Source organism: Camelus dromedarius, chromosome 24 (assembly GCF_036321535.1).
Source record: "Camelus dromedarius isolate mCamDro1 chromosome 24, mCamDro1.pat, whole genome shotgun sequence".
NCBI lineage: Eukaryota > Metazoa > Chordata > Mammalia > Artiodactyla > Camelidae > Camelus > Camelus dromedarius.
In genome coordinates this window covers 26,463,612-26,480,517 of record NC_087459.1, presented here as the reverse complement: position 1 = coordinate 26,480,517, position 16,906 = coordinate 26,463,612, and the positions used below count along the sequence as shown (strand labels likewise).

At 55.5% G+C, this 16,906-nt stretch overlaps 1 protein-coding gene across 6 annotated transcripts in view; it reads left to right on the top strand.

Annotated features, from left to right (window-relative positions):
- GTF2IRD1 (GTF2I repeat domain containing 1) overlaps positions 1 to 16,906 on the top strand; it is a 95,438-nt gene that overhangs the window by 14,239 nt on the left and 64,293 nt on the right. For all 6 annotated transcript variants that reach the window (XM_064478609.1, XM_064478610.1, XM_031432752.2 and 3 more), the window contains 2 exons: positions 12,545 to 12,673; positions 16,165 to 16,306. In XM_064478609.1, the coding sequence (XP_064334679.1) occupies positions 12,551 to 12,673; positions 16,165 to 16,306 (265 nt within the window). In that variant the 5' untranslated portion in view covers positions 12,545 to 12,550. The remainder of the gene's footprint in view (positions 1 to 12,544; positions 12,674 to 16,164; positions 16,307 to 16,906) is intronic.

Here is a 16,906-nt window from a genome sequence, read left to right as displayed (position 1 = left end):
CCTCCCACCCCTCCTCTACCTCCTTTCTCACCCAGGCCCCACGTCTGCCACCCTCTTCCACTCCTCAGCCCTTTGCATCTCCTCCCCTGGGCCCACCCAGTTTGTTGCCCTGGTCCTTCTGTTCCTCTGGGTTCCTTGGCCAGCCTCCTGACCTCTGACCTCCACTCTTCTCCCCTCCCCTGATTCCCCCTTTGTCTTCAGTTTCCCTCTGATTTCTCCCACTGTGTTCTCCCTGGACCCCTCTAATCCATGATGGGCCTTTGCTCATATCTCTCAGCTCTTGTCCCTTTAGCCCAGACCCCCCCATTAAGCCCTCAGCCCCTGATCACCCACGGGTTACAGGTGACCCTCAGGGTCCCAGGCTTGGCCTCTCAGCCTCCTCTCTTCCAGCCTCCCCACTCTTCCCTGCTGGGCTGGGGGCACCATCATCCACTCCATCATTGGAACCAGAAACCCAGATGTCACCCCAAGGGCCTCCTGGGAACACCCCCATCCACTCAGTCACAAAGCTCTGCCCTTCTCGATGATCAAATCTAGCTTCTCCATCCTGCTGCCACCATCTGCCTCAGACCTGGTTATCCCTGGCCGAGACTCTTATGGAAGCTTGGTAACTACTGGTTTGCCATCTCCAGTCCTGTCCCTTATAGTTCACCTGCCAGGACCCCCTAAACATACCTGCTTCAAACCCATTGGTGGTTCCCATCCCCTAAATGGTGACCTTCTGAGGTCCTGGACCTGGCCCCAGCAGCCACGCCCGTCTCTTGGCCCACCACTTCCTGCCCTGACTTGGCGGTTCCAGCCACACAGAGCCAGGCCGGTTCTCTACCCCATCCACCGCTCTGCTCAGGCTCCACCGAGACACGTGGGCGGTCCTGACTCGTGGTTGGGTTTCCTGGGCAGCGGGTAATTTGGCTCTCCTTCAAATGCGTATTTGCTCAGCATTTTATTCCAAGGAGGTGGGCGCTGCAGGGGGCAGGGCAGGCATTCCCCCTTGTAGATGAGCAATGTCTGGGTACTGCTCTCCGGGCTGTGTTCCTCCCCTGCAAACTCCCACTCCCACGTGATGTGACCCTGGACTCAGCCCGGGTGCCATCTCCTCCAAGGAGCCTTCCCTGATTTTCCCACCTACCATCCCATACTTCTGTGTGTCACGTATTTTTGTCTTTGGCAAAAGTATTATTAACTTACAGTAAAATGCATACATCTTAAGTGTCCAGCGTGATGAGTTTTAACCTGTGTATATGCCCATGTAACCGCCACTCAAATCAAGAAGTGTCACAGTGTGTTTTAATCTCTTTTTTTCTAAGAGTCTATTTTATTGTAATCGTCCCGTCTCCTCCCAGCCTGGGACACTCTCCAGGTCAGGAGCACCTGCTCTCTGTCCCAGTGCTCTGTGGAACAAAGTGGGATGGTTTTGGTGTGTGTGCCTGTGGCCATGTCCCCACATGTGTGACTGTGAGCTGGGAGTGTATGGCAGTGGCCGTGGGAACTTGTGCATTTTGAGCCTGGCTGGGGCGCTGCTGCAAGGCCAGATGCCCCCTCCTCAGCTGGGAGAGGGCCTGATCCCGATCCCCGGCCCAGGGCCTCTGCAGGGAGCAGCGGCCCTGCCGGGAGAGGCCCCTACCGGCTGGCAGCCTAGAGATTAGTCTCCAAGGCCACGATGCCAGTTGCCATAGGCACGCGGGCCCGAGTTGGGATTGCAATTTCTCATCCTGGTCACGCAGGCGGCGGCCGCCCCGTCCGCTGCCAGGAACCAGGAGACAGGCTTTAAATAACAGGGAGGAAACCTGATCCCAGGGAGCTGTCTGCCCACCAGAGCCAGGCCTCCCCTCCTGCTGGGACAGGCGTGGGGGCAACCTGGACACCTCGTGCTGCCAGCGGCACCCACCCGATCTCCTCTGGGGTGGAGCCTGGGAGGGTTCCCCTCGTTGACCTGATGCCCAGAGCTCAGGCCCTAGCTCAATCTGAGAAGAGTCAGCCCACCTTCATGACCCCCTCCCCCAGCTGAGAGAGGTCAAGTCCTGCCTTCTAGAATCCAGGGCTTCCCATGGCCAGGCCCCAGCTTCTCCTCCTAGAAGGCAGGAGGCCTCCTTCCTTTTCCCAAGAAGCAGCAAGATGCCCTTTGCCTGAGCCTGGGCTGCTGTCCTGTCTCCGGGGGTTGGGCAGCGTGTGGGTTGGTTATTCTTACATTTTTTTTTTTAAAGAAGGAGGTTTCTGTTAATTCTTTCCAAATTGCAAAAGTCATACTTCTTCTCTTAGATCGTTTACAAAACGCAGAGTAATAGAGGGGAGAAGGTCACTCATGGATCCCGCCCATCAGATGAAATGTCGGGAGTCTCCACCCCCAGCGTTTCCGCCCGTATTTGAGGTCGATCGTCTGTACGACGCTGGTGCCTGTGGGGCACTTGGGTTGCCTGTTGTTTCCCTTTTTCGTGTGTGGCATGTGTCTTTACACATAGGACATGGTTTGGTGAAACACCTTTGTATGTAAGTCTTTGTGTTTTGGGTAATTTTCTCTGGGTAAATTGATAAAAGAACTGAGTCAAAGGGTGGGAACTTGGTTAAACCTCTGGAGACGTGTCAAGACAACTTTCTTGTCTGCTTCGTAACTAGGGATCCCAAACCTGTCTTTTTAAAAGTTTTTATTGAGAGGAAAAAAAGAGCTATTTATTATGAGTCAACAGCTTGGTAAATTTTTAAAGAAACCAAGTCACCCAGGTAAACTACCCAGCTCAAGGCCAGAACGTTCCCAGCCCCCCCCAGAAAGCCCCCACCACCCTCCTGTCTAACCACGGCCCGGCCCTGCCTGTCCACCAGCGTGAGTGCCGTCCTGACTCCTGACAGCGGAGTCTGGCCGGTGTTTGAGACACATAAACTGTATAGTAAGGTGGGGTAAAGAAGACGGTAAAACAAAGTTGTGTCCTAACATGGATGCAGAAGTGAATCTCAGTTTGATGAAAACGCACACCGTGGGGTCTGTCTCCGTTAGGAGTGTGTTCAGTTGCAAGTAACCTGATAAACAGAGACTTAAGAAGGGAGGGGTTGTTTTGTCCTGTAATGAGAAGTCTGGAGGTGTGCAGCCCAGCCCTGGGGCAGCTGCTCAGGGGTTTCAGAGAGACCAGTGCCTTCTGTTCCCTGACTTTTCCATCTTTTCCAGGCGGTGACTTTGGTCATCCTGGTCTAAAGAGACTGCAGGTCACCAGGCAGCAGGCGGAAGGGGTTGGGCGGCCCATGCCTGCTCTGTGGCAGGAGAGAAGAGGGTAGAGTGGGACTTGAGCGGACCAGCTACAGCATCTGCTACAGAACCCTAGATTCTTGCTGTGGGTCGATCACCAAATGGGATGTTGGAAAGGGTGTGTCAGTCTGTTATAAAATAGACCAGGAGACAAAAACAAATGGTAAAGATTGACTTACTAGGATGCTTTTAGCTGCCAGGATAAGAAACCTCCACTGGAAACAGCTTACAAAACATGGGCTTTTATTATCCAGCCTGAAGCCCAGAGCGGGCAGACCCCGGTCAGGAGGGTCCAGGTTCTTCCACAGGTCTGCTCTGCTGGCCTCTGCATGTCGGCCTCACTTGCTGGGCTGGCTCCTCTCCTGGTCCTCTTAGTTGGAGATGTCACATTCAGAACATCTGGATATCCTCGTTTCTGTCCCTTTTTAAGAGCAGGGAAAACGTTGCTAGAAACCCTGTGTCTCAGTGGCAGGAATTGGGTTCCATGCTTCTCCTAAACCCATCCCAGCTGAGGAAATGGGATTGCCTTGGTCTAAGCCTTCAGGCATCACCAAAATTCTCTGCCCCAAGCACCTGCCTTTAGGTGCCATGACACAATGGGGGCTCTGTCAGCAGGATGGAGGGAAAGGATGTGGGGTCAGAGGTGGGATGGGGATTCGAGTGTCTTGACAACAGTTCCAGGCTGCCTTTCACTGCACTGTAGCCAGCGGAAGACCTCGTCCAGCTGCCCTGCCTGGAGCCTGCCTGGGCAGGTGGGAGTAGAAGTCAGGGCCACTGTCTGCTTCGTTCTCTGCCCGCTGCCGTGCTGGGTGGACAGTGCGGGGGCAAGGACTCAGGGCCCACTCGTAATCCCATCCCCACTGGGAAGCTCCTGGGACAGGAGATCCAGTGGGGGGGTAGGGCTGCTGGGGAGAAGCGATGTCCCCTCCCCTCCAGAGGGGAGAAATTTCTTTTTGTTTGTTCTCTCAAGCTTCTTTTTGAAGAAACACAAGCATATGGCAGGGATGGTGCGGGGGCCGTGTTTGGGTGGTGTGTGCTCTTCCTTTGCCTTTTACGTGGTGATAGTATTTTTTTTCCACCAGCTCCAGGGCCCAGCTGGTACGTAGGGCAGTGAGACTTGAGTCAGAGCCACTCCCCTGGTATCTGGAAACATCCAGCTCTTTCCACTGGTGGCTCCTGGGGTTTCCTATAGGAAAAAGGATTGGAGAACTTGCCAGCAAACCCAGGCCTGAGCTTTGTAGAGGTCTGAGCTGAGGACTGTGTATCAGGAGGTTGAGGATGTGGACCAGGATTTGTAGGTGGGATGTGGTGAGTGAAGGGGTCCTGGAATCATTCCTGAGGCCACTGTAACGAATTACCATAAACCTGGTGCCTGAAAACAACCGAAATTTATTCTCTCACGGTTCGGGAGGCCAGAACCAAAATCAGTACCACTGGGCCAAAATCAAGGTGTCAGCAGGGCCGTGCTCTCCCTGGAGGCTCTTGGGGAGAATCTGTTCCTTGCCTCTTCCAGCTTCTGGTGGCTGCTGGCATCCCGTGGCTTGTGGCCGCATCACTCTGGTCTTCAAGGCCGGCATCTCCCCATCTCTCTCTGCTCTGTCTTCATGTGGCCTTCTGTGCCTGTCAAATGTCCTCTGCTTCCCTGTCAGGATGCAGGTAATGGCATTTAGGGCCCACCCGGATGATCCAGGATCGTCTCCTCATCTCAACGTCATTAGCTTAATCACATCTGCAAAAGTGATTTTTTCCTTATACAGTGACACTTCAGGCTCCAGGGATTAAGACGTGAGTGTCTTTGGGGGCCTTTTTGGGGCTCCCGCATGTCCTTACGAGCAAATTTGAGCAGCCATTCTTATAGAAGGACTCTCATAGTGTAGACCGACTGGGGAGAGAGGCATAGACAGAAATTCCTGGCTGGGCCCCCGCTCTCCCATCTCAGCTCTGTCCCACACCAGGGGGGGGCCTTGCACACATGCCTGTGGACACCCCAAACACAGAGCAAAGCTCTGTTCACCCTCCCAAACAGCTGCTCCCTGGGAGCGCACCTGCATGGTCTGCCCTCAGTTACTTGTCACTGCGTAACAGCGCCAAACTTAGCGATGTCAGACAGCAGCCGTTTCTCATTTTAATGTCTCGCAGTTTGGGGCATGACTGGACTCGGCTAGGCGGTTCTGGCTCAAGGTCTGCTACAGTTGCAGTCAAAAGGTGGCTGGGGCTGAGGGCCATCTCAAAGACTTCCTTACTCAGTGGCCTGGTGCCACTCGCGATCCACTCAACCTCTTCAGCATGGTGGCTTCAAGACAGCCAGACCGCTGGCGTGTTGGCCAGAGCTCCAAGGGTGAGTGTCTTTAGGAGAGAGATGCCGGGAGAAGCCCAGCACCCTTTGGGACCTGGTCTTGGAGGTCAGGGCAGCACCGAGGATTGTGTTGGTGAGAAGTGAGTGATTGAGGCCCATATTCAAGGGGAAGGGAATTAGATGTCACCATTGGATGGGAGAAGTGTCAGAGAATTTGCCGTCATGTTTAAAGCCACCTCACGTGGACACACCAGAGAAGAGGCCCCAGAAAGGCAATTTGTTTGCCCAGTGGATTCCAGGGGCCTGAATGCCCAGAAGATGGTCTGAGGCAGATGTGGGTTCTGGGTGGGACATGTCCTTTTAGGCTTGTAGGCTTCTTGCCCCTTGGACCAGGGCTGGAGCAGGACCCTCTGAAATTCAGGCCTAGGCTCTGGGGCCAAGGGAGGGATGGAGCTCAGGGTGTTTCCTACGAGACAGCCCCAGAATCTGACCGTGGTCGGTGTTGAAATGTTATTTGTCTGCCCTCCCAGCCTCACTGCGGACCTCATGCCACATCGTGCTCGCTGGTGCCTCAGGGCCTTTGCCCATGCTGCCTCCTGTCCAGGGTGCCCCGCTCCTCCCCATCCAACTTGTTCATACTTAGTAGGCGTGATCTGGCCTCAGGTCCCAGCTTTGCCACATCCTGGCTCTGGGGCGCTCAAGCCTTGAAATCTTCTGTAAAATGAGAGTGGTTTTGAGAATTAACCGCATCGGGGCCCAACCAGTCCTGGGCCCCTGGAAAGCAGCCCTGTGGCCCCTTCCCTCCCTCCTCTTGGCAACTGCTGTTTTGCCTCTGGCCCCCTTCAGATTCCTCTGCGTGTGGCTCCACGCCCAGGGGCTTGTGGTGTGGAGACCAGCACCTGGGCTCCTGCTGTCAGGTGCACAAGCTCTGCCTCAATTCCTGTCTGCTTGCCTCCCACTGGGAGCACAGCCAGCCCACGGGTCTCGTCAGCTACCCAGTGGGCCTGTCCCCGTGCCTGGGGTTCCACCCTTAGCCCCACTCCTCTGAATTAGGAGCCCTGCCCCATGGAGGAGCAAAAAGAGAACGAACTGTGTGTGTCAGATGTCCCAAATGTCATCCTGGCTTTGTCACTCACTTTGAGCAAAAGCATCCTGCCTCTGGATGTTGGTTTTTCCATCCTTAAAATGGGCCAGTCCCCTCCATCCTGCCGTTCCCCAGGGGCAGAGATCACAGGTGTCAGAGTGCTTGTAAACAGGCTCTCCCAGGGGAGGCGGACAGGAAGGTGGCTCTTCAGCCTAGGAGAGGAAGGAGGAGCTGGCAATAGAAGCAGGGTAAGGAGCGGGGGAGCGGTGGGTGTTGAACCCTTGGATGAAGGGAGCGTCGAGGATAGTGGGCGGGGAAAGAGGTTCTTTTAATGGGCCGAGCTAGGAGGTTTGTCTGCAGCCCTGATTATTTTGCCTGCACACCCTTCCCCCACCTTGTACCCCATCGGCTCCATCCACTTCTGCGGGGCCGTGCGGAGCTGGGGGAGGTCAGGTATCCGCCAGAGGGAACACCTGTCTTCCTGGGCCATGGGCAGCAGTAAGGACAGGCACAAGGACATCTGCCCCTTAGCCTCCCAGCTGGCCTGCAGTGCCCTGTGTGGGATGTTTGGGATTGGAAATCCCAGCCGAAGTGCTGTCTTCTCACCCTCACCCTGGCTGCAGGGCCGGCTAGAGTGGGCTTTCTGGGCCTGACTCCCGTGGGTGCCTCCCTCCTGGAGGCAGGTCTGCCTTGGGCCGGGGCAGCAGTGACTCAGCTACGAACACAAGCACTAGGCTAATCTCTGGCTCAGGGACCGGGCTGGCCTCCAGCAGAGCTGCCACTGTCTGGGCCAGGAATCCTCGGCAAGTGTGGGAGGCGGGAGGCAGGCGGCGGGCAGGAAGCGCTGAGCTGCTTGGAAACCAGGGTTGGGATGTCGGAGCTGGAAGCAGCCCCAGAAATCATCCAGACTCCTGACCTGACTGCATGTTGTAATCCGCTGGGAACTGGAAAATACAGTGTCCTGGGCCCAATGCAGACCTGTCACCTCCAGGCTTCTAGGGGGCGGGGCCCAGGGAGCTGGGAGCAGGACCAGAGGGTATTGGCAGCAGCTGTGCGGCCTGCCCGCCTCGCTCACAGTTGGGCAGAGCAAGGCTGGAAAGCCGAGTGATGGGGCAGGTGTCACACAGCAGTGTCCCCAAATACTGGGGACCAAAAATCTCCCCTCCACCTGCCCCAGCTCCACCTTCTGGGGCTTTCTAAAACAAGGTCATCCCCTTTGGTCCCTGCGTGACCTTCAGACACATCAAGAGAGTGGCTTCCTCCCCTTCTGTGATCTCTTGGGTGAAGTGGCTCGGCCTTCTTTGGGACACACCCCTGCCCCCTCCTCTGAGGAGCCCCCAAGCCTCTGTCTGATCTTTTACTAAGTGAAGTTGGATATTTTGGACCTGAAGGCAGGACCTAATGTCCATAGCTTTGTCTTCCTTGTTGGTGTCTGTCCTTATTCTTGTTGGCCGAGGGGGGCATTTGGGCTCCTGGTCCCGCTGGCCCTTGTGTCATGGGGAGACCAACCGTCCTGCTTTGCCTGGGACTAAGTGGTTTCTGTGCTAAACCCAGAAAGTCCCAGGCAAACGAGGGTGAGTTGGTCGGTCTGGCCGAGTGTCAGCTATGGATTCCATCAGCTGGTCTTCCTGTTCCTGGCAAGTATGAGTACAGTCCTCATGGTGCATGTCGATGGGAAAGGACCAGGCATGGGGACAGAGACAGATGGACAGGCCTCACCCCATTCCCCACTGGCTGGGGGCCTTGGGCGAGTCTCTGTGATGGCGTGATGATGGGGAGGCAGCTCACGTGTGCTGATGCTCTGCCCCGGACACTCTGACAAACGTCGAAGTGGTACTGATGCTGCAGGTCCTGGGACAATACTTGGGGGAGCACCTGTCCAGACCCCTGTCTGAGCAAGCAGCCTCCCTCCCTTTCAGTGCCTGGACTGTTCCTCCTTTGTGATCCAAGTGCATCCAGAGTTGTAATCCCTCATGGTGCTGCTGCTGCTTCCCTTTTTTTTTTTTTTTTTTTGAGAGCCAGGCAAGCCGAAAGTTGTCAGACACTCAGCATATAGCTTGTGAACATCCTGGCTCCCACCCGAAGTGGCTGAACATCACACTTGCTATTGGTCCCCCAAATATTTGTTGAATGTCCGTGAAAACCCAAGCAGGTGTTTGAGGCATTGGGAATATGATAAACCCGACAGGCATGGCCCTGGCCTCCCAGAGCCACATTCTAGTTGGGAAGTCTGGCAGGAAGCACGTGAACACATCACTTAAGACTCTATGAAGGATACAGAAGAAAAGATGGAGGCGAGTGCGAGAGGTGAGGGCTCCTGGTGTGGCTTCTAGGTCAAAGAAGGCACATGGAGGAGCTGGCAGTTGGGCCGAGGCTTGATGGACTGAAGGAGGCAGTGGAAAGAGGTGGGGACCTGGCAGAAGCTTCTGCTCAAGTTTGAGGCCCCAGAAGGGAACATGCGATATGTTGGAGGGACAGAAAGAGGGCAGTGCTGGAGCCCAGCACAGAGGGGAGAGGGTCGACGGGCCCAGGTCACATGGGGCCTGCAGTGCGGGGAGGTGACATTCTGCCTCCAGTGGGAACCCTTGGAACCTTCTAGGCAGGAGAGCCACATGAGACTGATGTGGCTGCTGTTGGCAGGGGGCCGTAGGGGGAATGAGGAGGGCAGGGAGGCCCATGAGGAGCTGTTGCCCCAGTGTGGGCGAGCGAGGACAGTGGCTTGGATGGTGAGGAGGCCAGAGGCGGGCAGACTTGGATGCATTCTGGAGGAGAGCTAGCAGGACCCTCCCCAGGTGCTAGAAGTGAGACGGAAGGGAACCTGGATGAGGCCTCACCGTCCACCTGCATCTGAGCCAGAAGCAGGAGCTGTGTTCCATTTGAGTTCCTTGTTAGACACTGAAGAGACGTGAAGAAGGGGGCATCTCAGGCGGGGGAAAGAGAAATGGAGAGTCACCAGGATATGGATGGTATTTAAACCAAGAGATTGCCTCACAGCGAGGGAGGGAAGAGGAGAGGGCCCAGGACCCTCCGGCATTCAGTGGTCAGTGCCAGGATGGGGAGTGGCCCGGAGGTGGGAGGGAAGCCAGGTGTGTGGTCCCCGGCAGCCTTGGGAGAAGTGTCTGGGGAGGGAGAGGATGCTCACAGCCTCCCTGTTGCCTCTCAACCGTCGCAGGCCTTGCCCACCCAGGAACCAGGGGGTGAGAGGAAGTCCCTTGTCACTGAGGGCTTCCTGGCCACTTGTGCCCCAGGTCAGGAACCAGCCACCCACTACCTGTGATGTCACTTCTGATGTGCTCTCCTGGGTGACACAGCAGCACGGCCTTGCCCGGCCGCCTGACCTCACTTGCCGGTGTGTGACAGCAGTGGCCGCTGTTCTCAGCATCCCCTCCCGCCGGGGACTCTCTCCTGTTTGTTCTTGGGCACTTGCCTCCTGGTTAACCGCCTGTCATGCTCTATGCTGTCTGTTCTGTGTAGTTTGTTGGTTTTATTGGGTGATTTTCTTCTCTCTCATGTTTGGATTAGAACTAGCACTGACTTACAAATGAGGAAACGAGGCTTAGGTGATTGACCCAGTGTGGTCCTGGCAGCCCCGGTCCTGGGTCTCACCGTGTGCATAGTTCATGGCTCCCAGCTCCCAGCGCAGTGCTCCAGTCCCCCTGTTCCACCTGCAGCAGCTCCAGCCACGTGAACCTGCCCCTCTCTCAGGCCCAGGTGTTTGTGGGAGGGTCTCCTGCCCTCCTACCCAGACATACCCACCTGCCCAGGGCTGAGCCTCCTTGGGCGCTGGCTCAGAACTGAGGGTCCTGGGAGCCCAGATGGCCAGGACAAGGAGTCAGGGGTTGGCCCACAGCCCAGCCCCCTTCCCCCTTCCTCCCTGAGTTCCTGGTTTTTTCCTAAATGGATTAGGACCTTTGCCGGAAGGAGCCGGCCGCCGTCTGGGGCGACCCGGAGGCCAGGGCTGGAGTGCTGTCTGGTGCCTCCTGCTTTGCGCTGATTTGATTTGGGCTCCAGCAGCTGGGAGGCTGGCAGCCTGAGGCCTTTCTGGGAATGGCTCGAGGGACTAGGGAGCAGGGGGTGGCCGAGGGGAAAGGGGCAAGACGTGCCCAGGCAGGCACACCTCTCAGCTGGTCGGTCACACAGCAGACCCGTGGTTGGGCTTCAGGCCCCTCACTGCTCTTGGTGCATCAGTATGTCCCGTTGCACCCTGCCATACCCTCAGCATCCCTGAACGCTGTGGATTACAAACGCGTGTAACATTGCAGCCTGGGAGGAGAAATACATTTTATAAACATTTAGAGGTGAACCCCATACACATTTTGGGCAACTGCTGACTTGGCCAGTTGTTAAGATCAATATTTATCTGCAGCCAAATAGCAAACTTGGGCCAGGACGGAGTGCAGAGCTGAGCTCTGGCGCATCCCTTATTCCTTTGAACGTTTCTATAACTGAAGATGCAGGCTTCTCACCTTGTTGTGTGTGATGCACCCTGACATTTGCTGTTCTGTGTCATCGATTTCTCGATCCACTAAAAGGCCACAGTCAGTGGTTTAGACCACACCGAGCTGGACCCTGGGGGCGCTGCAGCGATAGGCAGACTGGTCCCTGCCCTCACAGAGCTTATGATCCAGAGCTGTCACCCCCCATGTGCAGGAAGCAGGGAGGACAGGATTCACAGGCTCCCTCTGATGCCTGCAGCTCTGTTCCCTGCTTCCTCCCTTGAATTGGCCACCTGGGGCCTGTGCACAGAGCACTAGAGGGTCTGGGCCCAGGGAGGGAAACTGAGGGTCCCTGCCTCTCCCCTCGACTCCCTCCTTTGCTTGGATTGGCGAGGGTCAGCTTCCCCATAGGGAGGCACTGGCACTGGGGCATCCCAACTCCTAGGGTCAGAAAAGGGAGGGGCCGGATGGATCAAGGACTGTGGGAGGCTGACCTTTGTATCTAGTGGGAGCCCAGGCCTGCCTGGGTGATGCAGGGGCAGCAGGCCTGTTCCCTGCCTGGGGCAGCCCTGATATGGGGCCCTGATCTGAGGACACCCCAGCAAGAGGGAGGCTACAGCTCTGTCCTCCAGGAGCCTCATGACGGGGGGGCAAAGTCCTGTCTTAGGAAAATCTTGTCGGAGGTGAAGTGGCTTCTGCCCAGCGATAACTTTCTGCCCTTCTAGACTGAGTCCCGACAGCCAGGAAGTAGACTGCAACTCTGATACCTGGAGCAGCGGCCTCGCCCTGGGAAGCACGTAGCCTGCTCAGAGCTGGGATGGAGGAGATCAGGGTGGGAAGGGATGAGAGGTGGGGCCATCAGGGGTGCCTTCCCAGCAGAGATGACAATTAAAAGCTAAGGGGCCAGGGAGGGCACTCGGGTCAGGGAGAATGGAACCAGTGACAGCTAGGGAGCCATGAAGGATGTCAGTGTGTTTGCGGGATGTGGATTCTTAGAGTACCCGGAACATGGGGTGTGGGAGGAGCTGGGGCAAGGGACAAGAGTCTGGAACCTTGACTATCAAGCTGAGGAGTCAAGAGCTAATGTGGGCAGTAGGGAGCCACGGAGGGTGTGTGAGCAAGGGAGGGCCATGGCCAGTGCAGTGTGCGTGGGGAGAGTTGGCAGTTAGGGCCTGCCAGGCAGGCTGTTCATGGTACTGGGGGTGCAGACTTGGGGAGACATGCCCTGGGGCTAACCCCTCAGTTATCCTGCCGTCCGTGACCACATCTGTACCGGCTGTGTGTAAGCTGCTGCGTGTCCAGGCCCATCAAGGCTCAAATTCCGTCATGCATATAAGACTCTTCAGTGAAGAGAAGGCAACCTCTTGATTCCTCCCACCTGGGAAGTATAGGTGGCCCTTGGGGGCTGGGGGTCCAGGCGGGTTCTGGGGCGGAGGGTGGCAGCCGCCATGTGTGGCACACACCCACCTCTGCCTCCTCCCTCCTCCATCCAGTTGACCATGGCCTTGCTGGGGAAGCGCTGTGACGTCCCCACCAACGGCTGCGGGCCTGACCGCTGGAACTCCGCCTTTGCCCGCAAAGATGAGATCATCACCAGCCTCGTGTCTGCCTTAGATTCCATGGTGAGTGCCCCCGCCCGCCCCCTGAAGGGTGGGACACCCGCCTCGGGAATCAGATATCAGATGGGATGACAGAAGCTCAGGTCCCGCCTCTGCCACTCACAGGAGCCCCCCACCCCCACCCTGACCTGGGCCTCAGTGTCCCCATCTGTTACAGGGCCTCTGCTGACGTTGGGGGTGGGCTGAAGATCAAGTGTGTCAAATTCAACCCTGGGCTCTGGCCCTCGTCCCTCACCCCTGCACCCCTTGTCTGCATTTCATCACCTCTTGCAGTTCAAGGCCCGTCCCTGGGATGGTCACAAGTCTCCCTCCCAGCAGGTCGCCTGGAGGATAATGTGCGGGCAGTGATTCATGAGAAAGCTGTAATCCCTGTTAAAGCGAGGGCTGTAACTGCATCACTCCTCTGGGACCCTTGCCTGCATACCTAAACCTATAGCAGTTTATCCCAAATGAGAAAATAATAGTAATGTTATTTTCCTCTAGCCTTTTCCTGGGACCAGTTCTTGATGGAAGGTAGGCAGGTGTTAAGAAAAAAAATCTGTCTGGCATCAGTTGGCTGCACCCCTGCATTTTACTATGGTGACGTTGAACTTCAGAGAGGGCAGTTCCTTGCCTAATGTCACACAGCATGACCAGTTTTGGGGGGGGTTAATGTAATTACCTCTACCCTGCTGTAACTCTTCTTTCTAAAAAAATTTATTTTATTTATTTTTTATTGATGTGTAGTTGATTTACAACATTGCAAAGTGATTCAGTTGTACATATACATATGTATTCTTTCTTTTTCAGGTTCTTTTCCATTGTAGGTCACTACAAAATATTGAGTATAGTTCCCTGTGCTGTGCAGTGGGTCCTTGTTCGTTGTCTATTTTAATATATATATTAGTGTGTATATGTTAATCCCAAACTCCTAATTTACTCCTCCCCGTCCTTTCCTTTTTGGTAACCATAAATTTGTTTTCTGTGTCCGTAAGTCTATTTCTGTTTTGTAAATAAGTTCATTTGTATCATTTTTTTAGATTCCACATGTAAGTGTATCATATGATATGTGTCTTTGTCTGTCTGACTTACTTCACTTAGTATAATAATATCTAGGTCCTTCTGTGTTGCTTTAAATGACATTATTTCATTCTTTTTTATGGCCGAGTAGTATCAGTTGTGTGTGTGTGTGTGTGTGTGTGTGTGTACACATCACAACTTTTTTATCCAGTCATCTGTCAGTGGACATTTAGGTTGCTTCCACATCGTGGTTGTTGTAAATAGTGCAGCTGTGACCACTGGGGTGCACTTATCCTTTCGAAGTAGAGTTTTCATCTTTTTCAGATATATGCCCAGGAGTGGGATTGCTGGATCCTATGGCAACTCTGTTTCTAGTTTTTAAAGCACCTCCGCGCTGTTGTCCATAGTGGCTGCAGAGTTTCCGTTCGCACCCGCAGTGCAGGAGCTGAGGCCGCCCCCTCTGCAGCTTGTGTTGTTTGTAGGCTTTTTGATGATGGCCATTCTGACTGGTGTGAGGTGATGCCTCATTATAGTTTTGATTTGCGTTTCTCTAGTAATCAGCGATGTTGAGCATCTTTTCATGTGCCTTTTGGCCATCTGTATGCAGCACGGCCAGTTTTTAAAGTGACCTCCCAGGGGCAAAGTCTCCAGTACCCCAAGGACAAAGGGCCTCCCTCCAAGTTGTTCCTGCCGTTGGCGGCTCAAGGGCTGCTTAGGTGGGGTCTGGGGCGGAGGCAGCAGGCACCTCCTGGGAGGCCGGGTGGGTGCAGCCCCTCCCCTGTGCTACGTGGCCCTCATGAGGAGGGGGTCCCACGAGCTCAGCCCTGTGCCTGCAGCAGTGCCAGCTTGTTGGGGGAGGGGGTCCAGCCGATTCAGGCAGCGATGGCCCATGCCCCAGCCACTAGCCATATGTGACAATTGACATTTAAATTGTAATTCATGAAAATTGAATAAAATAAACAGTTCGGTTGCTCTGTCACTGTAGCTTCATTTTGAGAGCCCAGTGGCCACATGTGGCTAGTGGCTACAGTGTGGGACACTGCAGAAATAGGACATGCCCATCACTGCAGAAATTCTGATGGGCAGTTCTGGTCTAGAGGGTGTTTCAGAGGCTCCTGGGAGGAGTCAGTGACCCGTAGCTGTCCTGGTGGCATGAACAAGACAGGCTTTACAGGTTTCCTGAGGGACCCTCATGGACGACAGTGGCAGTGACTTAACTCCAACATCCTCCAGGGCTTGGACCAGGGTCCTCAGGCGGTCTCCAGGGAATATGAGGCCAGAGTGCTCTCTGTTCATCACCTCCCTGCCTCCAGACCCTTTTCTGGGCGATTCTCATGACCCCCATTCTCTGTGCCTTTGGGCGAGTTCACTCCCTGCTGTGGCCTCAGCTTCTTTAGCTGAGAAGTGACCACGCAGCAGAGGCTTTCCTCCAGTCCTGGTGGCCGCTGCTTGGAAACAGCTGAGTCTCTTTGTCTCATTTGTTCGTTATACAGGGTTGCTGCGGGGAAAAAGAGCAGCAGGGTTTTGTTTTAATCTTAGGGAGCAGGAAATGAACACCACCCCCAGGAGATCGCAGGGGGCAGGCCTGCTGGCCCTGAGATGTCCCCAGCTTCCTCACCATAGTGACTCTGGGCTGCAGCTGGTACTGGAGGCACAGTTATGGCCCAGGGAGGTTGAGGAACCTGTCCTAGATCACAGAGCAGCAGAACAGTGATTAGGAACCAGACTTCCCAACTGTCCACAAAGCGCTACCTAACTCAGATTAAAACCAGCATTTATCAGTTGCCAACTGCATGCCATGAGCTTTGCAGGCAGGGTTTTCCTGGTGAACTATGTCACAGGCCTGATGATCTTGGTTGCAGGACTTCCTGTGTAGTGGGCCTGCCAGTCTCAACTCGGGCTACCTACCGGCATGAGATGCCGGGGTTTAAAGAGTCTTTCCCACCAACCAGGCCTCATTGAATGCCCACAATAAGCCCATTGCAACCCCGGGAGCTGGGTTGCTTGTCCCCATTCTGCAGATTTGGAAACTGAGGCCCAGAGAAGGGTGTGACTTACAGGAAGAGGCTGATGTGGGACTGAAGCCTGGATCTGTCTGAGTCTTGGTTCTCCTGGGGCCCATTCCACCTCCTCATCCAGGACTCAGAGAGAGCCCAGGACAGGATCGTCCCTGGAGCTGGGGCCAGGTCTGAGGCAGGAAGCCCACCCCACAGCAGAAGGACCTGGGAGGAGGGAGGGGCAGAGGCCACGCATGCCTTTGGCCTCCTTCAGCCCCCTTGTCTTCTCCACCTGACCTTGGCCAAGCTCGGGGCGGGGTGTCCTTCATTCATTCCCACTGCGGATTCTGAGACCCAGAACGCTGGAAGGGCGACCTCCCTCTGGAGCTGCTGGTAGGATTTTGGGTAGCTGGGAGCTCACCTCCCACCCTTTAAAGCTGACGTTGGTGTCCGCAGTGGAGGACCTGCCTCCAGCTCACATGCCTGCTCCCCCTGCAGTGCTCAGCGCTTTCCAAGCTGAATGCGGAGGTGGCCTGTGTCGCCGTGCATGATGAGAGCGCCTTCGTGGTCGGCACGGAGAAGGGGAGAATGTTCCTGAACGCACGCAAGGAGCTACAATCAGACTTCCTCAGGTTCTGCCGTGAGTACCCGGGGCTCTGGAGGGTAGGCGCTCTGGCCAATCGCTGGGTCCCTGGCACAACACCCACTGGCCCTGTGTCAGGGGCGGCAGTGGGCAGGAGGGGCTGGTGCAAGCTTCCCAACGTGGCATTATCAGGGGCGGCCACAGTCTTTGTGGGAATCACACTGGCTGACCGAACCCCAAGGCGGGCTAGACCCAGCTGCCTCCGTCTGCTAATGGATCGAAGGTGACACTGGGGCCCAGTGTTGTGGCCCAGTTCCTGTGCATCCCTGACACAGGGACCAAGTGCACATGTTCAGCTAGTACTTACTGAGTGCCTGCTGTGTGCAGTGCCCTTTACAGCCTCACTTATCCTGATGTCAGCCCTGTGAGGCTGGCAGTGTCACTGTTACTGTGACAAAATTCTGGAGCTGGCCCTGGTGGCCCGTGGGGACCAAGTGACTGAGGACACGTCCAGCACGTAGGAAAAGCTCTATAAATGCTAACAATTGGGGATGTTGTGATAAACAGAGCCGAGGGCCAGGCCGTGTGCTGGTGCTGTGTACTGTTCCCAGCAGGCTCCAGAAACAGTCATCACCCGTTTACAAATGACAAAATGAG